The sequence below is a fragment of the Python bivittatus genome, unplaced genomic scaffold (genome assembly GCF_059951505.1).
Source record: "Python bivittatus isolate LINGU-HERP-01145 unplaced genomic scaffold, Pbiv_v1 ctg000080_np1212, whole genome shotgun sequence".
NCBI lineage: Eukaryota > Metazoa > Chordata > Lepidosauria > Squamata > Pythonidae > Python > Python bivittatus.
The window spans coordinates 90,659,197-90,669,852 of record NW_028277035.1 but is presented as its reverse complement, the minus strand read 5'-3'; the positions used below and the strand labels follow the sequence as shown (position 1 = coordinate 90,669,852).

The 10,656-nt window shown below is 41.0% G+C and overlaps 1 protein-coding gene across 1 annotated transcript; it reads left to right on the top strand.

Moving 5' to 3' along the window:
- Positions 1-4,231: 4,231 nt before the first annotated feature.
- On the top strand, positions 4,232-10,656 carry LOC112542281 (butyrophilin subfamily 1 member A1-like). Its single transcript, XM_088134669.1, has 4 exons — positions 4,232-4,338; positions 7,072-7,158; positions 8,884-8,958; positions 9,619-10,656. Exons 1-4 carry the CDS (start codon positions 4,257-4,259, stop codon positions 10,140-10,142), a joined length of 768 nt encoding a protein of 255 aa, XP_087990795.1. The 5' UTR covers positions 4,232-4,256; the 3' UTR covers positions 10,143-10,656.

The following is a 10,656-nucleotide window of genomic DNA, read 5'->3' as shown; positions in this document are numbered from 1 at the left end:
AGTCATGCTTCCTAGTATTTGGGTGTCTGTGTGTTTTCAAATCCGTCTTCCTGGCAACATTTTCGCAAGTGCTTTGCAGCCAACCTCTTCTTCCTGGGGCTCAGAGAAGGGAACAGGTTCAGAATCACTCAGTTGGTTTCATGCCTAAGGCAGGACTAGACGTCACGCGCCTTTAACCACTACCCCAAACTGCCTGTTGTCCTAATATTAAGATGAGCTGATCATCCCAGCTATGACACAGCTACTGTATATTCAACTGCATGTAAAAAATGAACTTCCAAACGTTAGAAGATCCTCACAGAGTTGCAGGAAGTAGGCCGTGCCTTCTGAAAAGCTCAGTCACTTCCCATCTACCACAGCGTTTCTCAACCTTGGGAACTTTAAGGTGTGTGGACATCAATGCCCAGAACTCCCCCACCAGCCATGCTGGCTGGGGAACTGTGGGAGCTGAAGTCCACAGATCTTGAAGTTCCCAAGGCTGAGAAACACTGATCTCACACCTGCTTTTAGCCAGTTTCTCTGCTTTTTAAACCTTTGACAAGAAAACAAGCGGGGAAGGAAGGAATCGTGTTGCTTTGTTCATCCCATTTTCCACAGCAATAGAGCTTTCCCTAGCCTGACAGCCCCCAAATAGCCATGGGGACTGTAAGCTCCATGTCAGTATGGCCAGGAGTACAATCTTCCCTTGGGCTTAATTTCTTTTGCAAAGAAGTCAGGACGGCCTTGTAGCCTCAACGCAATTTACCTTTAGAAAGGAAAAGGGTCTCCGTCCAATAGGAGATTAGAGGCTTTCAGTTGGATCATCTGGTAGAGAAGCTCAGATTGCCAAATACAGGCAGTCCTTGCTTAATGACCACAACTGGGACCAGAATTTAGGTGGCTCAGTGATGCAGTTGTTAAGTGAGTCATCACGTGACTGGACCCAATTTTAGGACCTTTTTTGTGGCATTTGTTAAGCAAATCACACAGTTCCCCATTGATTTTGCTTGCTGGAAGGCAGCTGGGAAGGTCACAAATGGTGATCACATGATTGCAGGGGTGTTGCAACAGTCATTACCTCAGGCACTGGTCATAAGTCACTTTTCTGGCACTGTCCTAACTTTGAATGATTGCTAAGCAAATGGTTGTTAAGTGAGGACTACCTGTACAACGCTCTTACATTTAGCATATTCACAGGGATGTCTCCCCGATGTGGACATTGCAGTGTCACACAAGATCTCTATGCTGAGAAAATCTTTTCCGTGCTCAGAACTCTATAATGTCTATCTCATGCATTTGAGAGCCTCACAAGTTTTGATAAGGAACTAAACTTCTGCCACACTCCAATTTTTTGTTTATATACTTTTTTCCTAATCTGGAACCCCTGGGGTTTGCCAGGCCCGTAATGAGTAAAGCATTGTCCATTCTCTAAGGATGTATGCTTTTTCTTTCATGGTGCCTCACAGAGGTTGACTGTTGGCGAAAATATTTCCCACACTTGCACAATGGAGGCTTCTCTGCTCTGCAGACCCACCAACTTCTCAAGATGCTTCCATGTGAATGTGACATTTCCCATCTCCTGAATGTTTAACAACCTTCTCCCATGCAGATCTTCTGATGGGTTTGAAGTGAATGCAAACAAAACAATCAATTAGGTACTGGGCAGTTATACAGCACTCCAAAGCCAGCTAGTCAGAGAGTCCTAAAAGCCTGGGAAATAAATAAACCAGCAAACAAACAAGGAAACTGGGTTTCAGATTCATAAGTTAAATAAGTTATATAGTTTAGATGAACCACCAAATTATCCCAAACTGCCTGATGTCGAGATTTGAGCCTGAATGGGGGCCACATAGGTGCATTCTCTGAGATGAAGCCATAAAACCTAGGTTAGCAAGGGAACCACCACATACCCTCCTGGATGGGCTGACAGGGTGCTATTTATTTATTATTTTTGGTGGGAATTCTGGTTGCTACTAGAACCCTTATCCAAAGGTTATTTAATATCTCGTCCTTATCCCATGAGATACTTATGGAAAAGTTTGAGTCATGAGCATTCTTACAAGGGGGATAGAAATCTAAGATCTAAATTAATAATTTAAAATGTTTTATACCTATTTGGGGAATTTGGGGAGAAGAGTCCTAAAAATACCATGGCCCACCAGAAGAACAAACAAATGGATCATTGAACAAATCACCCTGTGTCCTCACTCAAGGCACAAACGACCAGACTCAAATTATCCTCCTTTGGACACATTATGTGAAGACCCAGCTCTCTGGAAAAGGCTCTAATGCTGGGAAGGGTGAAAGGAAAGAGAAGAAGAGGACAACCAGCAGCAAGGGGCAAAGATTCTATTACATTGGCACTGTTGGGAGAGCTGAAGGACCAGGTTAGGGACAGATCTTCATGGGAAAAAAATCATCTACGTGGTCACTAAGAGTCGACAATGACTTGATGGCACTTAATCAGTCAATCAATCCATTTGGAAAATTAAGATGAATTGTGTCTTCTATAATACTCTAACTTTGGATCAATTCTCTCTTCCAATTCTTGTTTGCGTCTTTCTGATGTACAAAAAACTCATGCATTTGAGAGCCTCACAAGTTTTGATCAGGAACTAAACTTCTGCCACACTCTACATTTTTTTTATACACTTTTTCTCCAATCTGGAACCTCCTGGTTTGACAGGCCTGTAATGAGTAAAGCATTGTCCATTCTCTAAGATGTATGCTGTTTCTTTCATGGTGCCTGGCAGAGGTTGACTGTTGGGGAAAATATTTCCCACACTTGCACAATGGAGGTTTCTCTGTTCTGCAGACTCACTAAGTTCTCAAGATGCTTCCATGTGAAAGTGACATTTTGCATCTCCTGAATGTTTAACAACCTTCTCCCATGCAGATCTTCTGATGGGTTTGAAGTGAATGCAAACAAAACAATCAGTTAGGTACTGGGCAGTTATACAGCACTCCGAGTCAGTTAGTCAGGGAGTCCTATAGCCTGGGAAATAAATAAACAGCAAAGAAACAAGGAAACTGGGTTTCAGATTCATAAGTTAAATAAGTTGTACAGTTTAGATGAACCACCAAGGTATCCCAGACTGGCTGATGTCCAGAGATCTGAGCCTGGATGGGGGCCACATAGGTGCATTCTCTGAGATGAAGCCATAAAAACCTAGGTTAGCAAGGGAACCACCACATACCCTCCTGGATGGGCTGACAGGGTGCTATTTATTTATTATTTTTGGTGGGAATTCTGGTTGCTACTAGGACCCTTATCCAAAGGTTATTTAATATCTCGTCCTTATCCCATGAGATACTTATGGAAAAGTTTGAGTCATGAGCATTCTTACAAGGGGGATAGAAATCTAAGATCTAAATTAATAATTTAAAATGTTTTATACCTATTTGGGGAATTTGGGGAGAAGAGTCCTAAAAATACCATGGCCCACCAGAAGAACAAACAAATGGATCATTGAACAAATCACCCTGTGTCCTCACTCAAGGCACAAACGACCAGACTCAAATTATCCTCCTTTGGACACATTATGTGAAGACCCAGCTCTCTGGAAAAGGCTCTAATGCTGGGAAGGGTGAAAGGAAAGAGAAGAAGAGGACAACCAGCAGCAAGGGGCAAAGATTCTATTACATTGGCAATTACATTTACATTTTATATTACATTGCTAATTCTTTGGGTCTTTCATATTTCCCCAGGTCTTCAGCTAGAATAGCAAAACAACTCCATTTATATTTGAGAAACCCTTTTACTCCTGTTCAGGAGACTTGTGGGATGGGTTGTCTCTGCCCCCAGCCCTCACAGTCCTCTCTTCCTGCAGCTGTTTTGCAAAACTCTGTACCTGGGCTGTCATCCACAGTGGGATTGCTTCAGTGGCTTCTTCACAGATGCTGGGGGGAATCTTCCCCCCGCCCCCCCATCTTTTGGCTCAGTATTAGCAGGTCATCCCGGAATTGCTACTGAGTTCTTTTCTTTAAATAAAGCCATTTTCCTATTCTCTGCAGACTTGCAGACTGAGTTCTTCCACCACACACGTGCTGGGTTTCTTGTCTGTTTTGTGGAATGTGTTTTTCCAATGAAGAGGAAGATGGAACTGATTTAAAATTCTTTGCTAGTTAGCAAGAAAACTCTGGATCTCAGGAGGGAAGGAGAACCACCCACTCATTTGGGGCAGTTCTGCAGAAGGGGAACTGAAAACAGATATTTTGGTCTGGTGTTCAAGAATGATCTCATTTGTACCACTTGCCTCCTAGGGATTGCTTTGGTTATGGAAGATGAAGAGGGCTACATGACCATACAAACTTCAAAACAGTATACCTACATGGACGTTGTTCCCAACAAGAAGGAAGGTAATGATTGAAAAGAAGTTTCTCTTGGCTTTAGCTGGCTATTTAAAGATAAAGTTGGTTGTTGATGTTAATAAAAGAGACCACCTGGGATGTACAGTTGCGGTAGTCTGTTTTATTCAAGTCCCCTTCTAGGTGTGTTGTGATCACAACTCCCATCTATGCGGGAATGTAGGCAGGGTAGAGTAGAGTTTGAACAAAATTATGGGAGACCCAAATTCATTACCATCTCACCCATTAAGCTTAGCTTATGCTAATTACTCCAGAATGACTAAACACATAATCAATATATGAAACAGGTGGATGATTGGACTTTCATGATAGGTTGCTATATAGTTGAATGGTTTGAGCTTATACTAGGTTATAATGGAGTGATGCCTCAATCACAATTCATAATCATGGCTGGTATGTCATCTGAACCCAGGTTAATGGCTTAGGAACAGTTAAGCTGCTGTTAGTCTTCCAGAAAAATGTGTCGAATGAAGTATAAAACATAGTTAATGGTTGAGTGTTTTGTATGAAGATGTGCTTAGCATGATTTATGAGCTCAGTTGAAATAGGATAAAATATCATTCACCTCTTCAGGCGGACCTAAAACTATGACGCTCCAAGTCCTTCCCAATCTGGTTTCCAGAATTGCCAAAAATCATTCCAGTCAAAGCTATTCTTAGCCAAATGAGAGGCAGTCATTTTCAAAGCCAGTGATCTCTTTCTAGGCTATGCTAGTCTGGGTTTTCCCACGTTACGTTCTGACAAGAAATATACTTTCCTTAACCCTGGTATAACAAATTAATACCATGTAGCCCTCTTCATATTACATGCAAAACCACAAGCCATAGTTTACAAATTACATTGGCTGGCAACAAGCCGCCACATGATTTCTTATTGTGCTGTGTGGTCTAGAAGGCGAGTCCCGTCCTATGATTGTTCTTCACCAAAACAAGAAGCACCATCCTATTTACTGGGTTCATAGATTGTGTGTTAAGCCATAAAGTGGCTTGTTTGATTTTACCTCAGAATATTCTTGGGGTTTCATCCCGAACATCCATTGTGGTTTGTAAACTGTGCTTTACACTTTAGTACAAGGGTACAGCATGTTTTTCAGCCTCTCCATTTGGGTTGCACTCCCAAAATGGTCAGCAGCCACTTTCTGTATATTTTTGATTATGTTACATGATTCCACTGTTTTTATTTTATGCATTTTATTGTCTTTGAGCTTCTTTGTAATAAGCAACATCCCCCATTACAGGGTGCAAGGCAAATTAGCTCTTTTGCTGATATTATAGTCCCCCTACTCATGAGAAAATACTATCGCAAGAAAAGGAAAAAAGTGGAAGAAAAATAAAAAAGAAAGAAAAAAGATACAAAGAATTGCCTTCTGATATGTTTTGCAGCAGTTAAAAGCACGATTCTATTTTAACCGCTTTTACTGTTATTGTAGTCCCCCGACTCATGAGAAGATACTATCGCAGTTTATCGGGGGAGTGGGGAGGGTGGCAGAACAGTGGGAAACTTTTCTAAAAATTGCAAACTTTCTAGCTGGTGAATAAGCAGCCCAAAGAGAGCAGAGGCAGACCACAATGGGGGTCATGAGCATCAGGTGGGGAAGGAAGAACTGGATGGGGGCAAAGGGATGGGCGGGCAAGACGGAGGCATCTGACAAAAGAAGGTCGGGCTGTTGGGCCACAAGGCCTGTGTCTTTTGGTTAAGAGGAGTTTGTGCCGAAATGGTGGTTTTCACACAAACAGCACGAGCCATGTCAAAAGATTGAGCAAACTGTTTTCATGCTGCATCCTCTCTTGCATAACTATCCAGGAAGAAGTATATAACATAAGGGAGACTTGAAAGTCTGCCGAACTTAAAACTATTTGGTCAAAATTCTTTCTTGGTTGACTAATCTGTTTTGCAGGCCTTCCAAAGTTTCCTTCCTCTGCAGGAGAAGCTTCTGCTTTTTTAAACGAATTCTCCAGGGGCTGAAGAATTCCTTTTCATTCTTTTTATTTACACATTGGAAGTTCACTGAAATTCTTATCTCCTTTGAAATGGCAAAAAGAAACTCCTTCTCATCAAATTGAATACCAAGTTGAAAAAATGGAGATTATTTTCCTCCCAAACAACACAAGTTTTGAATTTTTATATTTATTCTTAAGTGAGAATTATATTTTCACCTACTAGCTTAGCCACAATGTAATGTGTTGGGTTTGTGCCACAGGGGTGTAGATATAATGAAGACAGAGAAGACCATGACCTTCAGGCCCTCGGTCTTTAACAAAACAAAACAGTTGGGGTTGGCTGCAGTACTCTGTGTGTGCACCTATAGGGTGGCACAATGGGTAGAGGTGCCTGGCAGGCAGAAACCGTGTAGGTAAGTGCCAACTGCCAACACTGCCCCATAACTGATAGAGTATCTTTTCACCAATGCAGCCACTGTCACCAGGTGTCCCCCAACTCTTGACAGCTCTTTGGGGGCACAACCTGAAGGTATTTCCATAGATTGCAAAGGAAGGAGGCAAGAACCAATGTTACTAGGTTTTGGCTTAACATATTGGATAAAGCCAGCTGTTGGGGCATATACACCATGGTTTATGGCCTATTGTGAACTGTGGCTTTTATTCAACATACCATCTTTAAGCATATCATGGGTTAGGACAATGGGTGAACCTGGTCACTGGGAGTTTTTGCTGTTATTTTCATTCTTTGTGGCTGAAGGTCCCTGATGAAATGTTAACTCCACAGGCCCTTCAAAATGCTGGAAAATCACACTCGGGGTCATACTAGGAGGAAGCATTGCTTTGAATGTGGGCCTAATCATTCTTCTGATAGGTAGGTATCAGCTGTCAGGGGTGGGGAGTGGGTTACTGAGTCGGAGTTCCACCGGGAAGATCAAAGTTCAAGTCTCCACTAAGCCCGGGAACCCAGCCATTCTCTTTCACCCAAATCCCCTTCACAGAGTTGCTGTTGTGGGAATACAATCTGTGGAAACCCCATGTGGGCCACATTTAGCTCCAAGACTATTCCTGCTCCTGCCTCTTATTCCATCAGTTCCTCAAAAAACAGCAGGTGGAGCTTTCACCATCAAGGAATCCATGTCAGGAAATGCTTTCTTGGGTTCATTCCTGAAAGTTAAGCGGATGCCATCAACAGCACTCCCCCACAGGGTATGGCTGTTTTGTCAAAACCACAAAAACATGTTGCATGACTGTGCTTCAAGCTCCCCGCCTTTTACACATGCCAGCAATGACACAATGTTTGTACAAAGTGGACAGGATTTTGCCACAATGCTGCTTTTGAGAGTCTGCCCCCCATCCTGCCCCTGACACCACTGGCTGATTCCCACCAGGGAGCTTCGAGCTGTCCTGTTAACACCCTTCTTTTTAAAGGTTGCCATAGCCAGGAAGATTCTGTTTCCTTAAAAGTTTGGGGAAACCACTTGTTAGCCCATTGAGGTGGACCAGACTAGGAAACCAAAGTTTTGAATGCTAATACTACTTTTATTATAAGAGTACAATAACAAAATCTTGCAAGTCTGAATGTGCTTCTCCCCTCCCTTTATCTTCAAGAGAACTACGTAGGGTCCTATCTGAGATGCTTTTTCAAATTACATTTCTATCTTGGACTCGGATTTCTTTTATCTGATCATCTTTACCTGACTATTCAAATCAAATCTTTATTATGGTCAAAGACCAGCATATGGAGGGTGGGGTACAGATAAAAAGCATAGAAATTACATCAATCTAAAAAATAATAATTATATAAAACAAAGTATATATCTAAAAGGAAGTAGTAGATGAGTGTAGGGAAGCATAAAGGGTAGTATGTGGAAGACTATATCTATCAAACTACAGAGCACTCTAGTATGAAACTAGATGCTCATTTAAACTAGTTTACAGCACAGGTCATCATCTGATGAATTTTAATCACTGCTGTGCAGAACCTGGCAACATTATAAGTTGTAGCCAGGTTGGTATCTGAAAGCAGCAGGGAAGTGTAGAATTGTCCTGTGTGCCCTGGATATTGATGCAATAATGGTGAGAGGAGGCTAATACGAATGTCTCTGCAATACAGGGACTGGAACAAAGCATGTACTTCTCCAGACATTCGTACTAGATTCCTTTTAGATATATACTTTCTGTTTTATGACTTTTAGCTTTTTATAGAAATTATTTTCTAAGACTCTGATGTATTTTCTGTACTTTTTAATCGACTGTACCCCACCCTCCTCATGCTGGCATTGGACCATAATAAAGATTTGATTTGATTATCTGACCATTTTCTTAGGACATTTTGCCCACTGTTTGAAAACTACCAAGACTGGGCTGCAGAATTTTTTACTACTTTGCTTATCTTTGTTGGCATCAACTTCTGATTTATAACATCCTTTTTTTAGGGTTGTTAGAATTCTTGGTGGGGCAGATCTTGTAATCTTGCAAACCAAACTTATATTTTGTATTTGCATTTTATATGTGAATGATTTGTGATCTACTTCTGAACTGAAATAAAGGTTGTATGCATGTCTCTTCCATCGTATAACCTGAGCTTTTAAAAAAGTATTTCAGACACAAGGCGCTTTCTACCCATCAACTTCAACCAGTTCATGTGGATTGATCCCCGGTACTTTAATAGGTAATTCAAAATTATTTATTTTGCTTTCTTTGTTTAGCTTTTTCAAGTCAGGATTTACAATATTGATAGCCAAAGCAGCTTGTACAGTTCAAGCTAACTGATGCAGAACACAAAGAGCTGATGCGGTTCTCTGCAAATGTCCTTGGAAAGGCAACCACAGCAACTTACCCTGCACAGTAGTAAAAAGAAGCTGTATTCACATGACACATTTGCACATGATTTACTCAACTATCCTAATTTTTTAGGTTCATAGAACACACTAACACAAATCCAAACAAGCATATTATGGCTTAATACAGAGCCTTTCTCAACTCTGAGATATCATGACACTGATTCCTGGGGAAAAGCGTCCATGTATGCCAAATGTCCCTTAAATCCAAAATTGCATCATTTGCATGAATTTGCATCATTTGTGGCAATTTATATCATTTACATCAATTACAGATGATGTACATTTTTTGCAAAGTGTGTAATTGGCTCCACCGTTTTGGAAATATTAAACTTTTTCAGGGATTGGGGAGTCTGTAAAAATGTTGTCTGTAGCATCCAGAGTCTGCTGAATGGGAATCTGAAGAACTGAGATTGTACCGTGCACATTTAGAAAGGAAAAAAATACAGAAGTCCTGCAGATAAATTCATCCTTTTGCTTTTCTCCTGTAGACTCCGTGACCTTTGATCCAGACACAGCTCATCGCCGCCTCATCGTTTCTCAGGATCGGAAAACTGTGAGATGGGGAGAGGCAGAACAACAACTTCCTGACAACCCTCAAAGATTCAACCCGCGGGTGTGGGTTTTGGGCCAGAACGGGTTCCAGTCAGGAAAGCATTGCTGGGAGGTGGAAGTCAAACATGATGGAGAATGGGCCGTGGGAGTTGCCAGGGAGTCAGTGAAGAGAAAAGGAATGACCGATTTTAGCCCCACAGAAGGCATCTGGGCTATTGGAGAATATTGGGGGAAAGGAAATTACTTGGCTTTTACTGCTCCGCAACACACCAGGCTCTCTTTTAATAAGAAGCCCCGGCGGATTCGCGTGCTTCTGGATTTCCTCTATCAACAGGTGGAATTCTTCAATGCAGAAACAAAGACTTCCATATTCATTTTCTCAAATGCATCCTTCTCTGGAGAAGGAATCTATCCCTGGTTCCGGGTGTGGGATGGAACCGAACTTGTTCTTCATCCGTAACACCCAGTGCTTAATGAAAAAGGGAGCCCCTTCTCATGTAGCGTCTGTGTGTGTGTGTGTGTGTGTGTGTGGATACACACACACACACATACACACACCTGTTATATATATATATATATATATATATATATATATATATATATATATATATATATATATATATATATACACACACAAAAATTATTAAAGATTTTTTTTAAAAAAAGATGAAAACTAATACAAACTAATATAAAAGGAGAAAAAGGAGAAAAGAAATCAAGGAGAAAGCTAAAAATGCAAAAAGGAGAAAAAAAGTAAAACAAAAATAGAAAAGAAAGAAAAAAGATACAAGGAAGTAGCTTCTGATCTTCTTTACAGCAGTTTTGAGTACAATTATACATTTTCTCTCAAGTTACACTGTGACTCTCTTCTTTCTGTAATCTAACCTAAAGTAAGAGAAGATTATACATTTGGTTATTCTTCCATGCAGAACCGAATTTTAAAATTAAAATTGTGATAGACATACAGGCATACA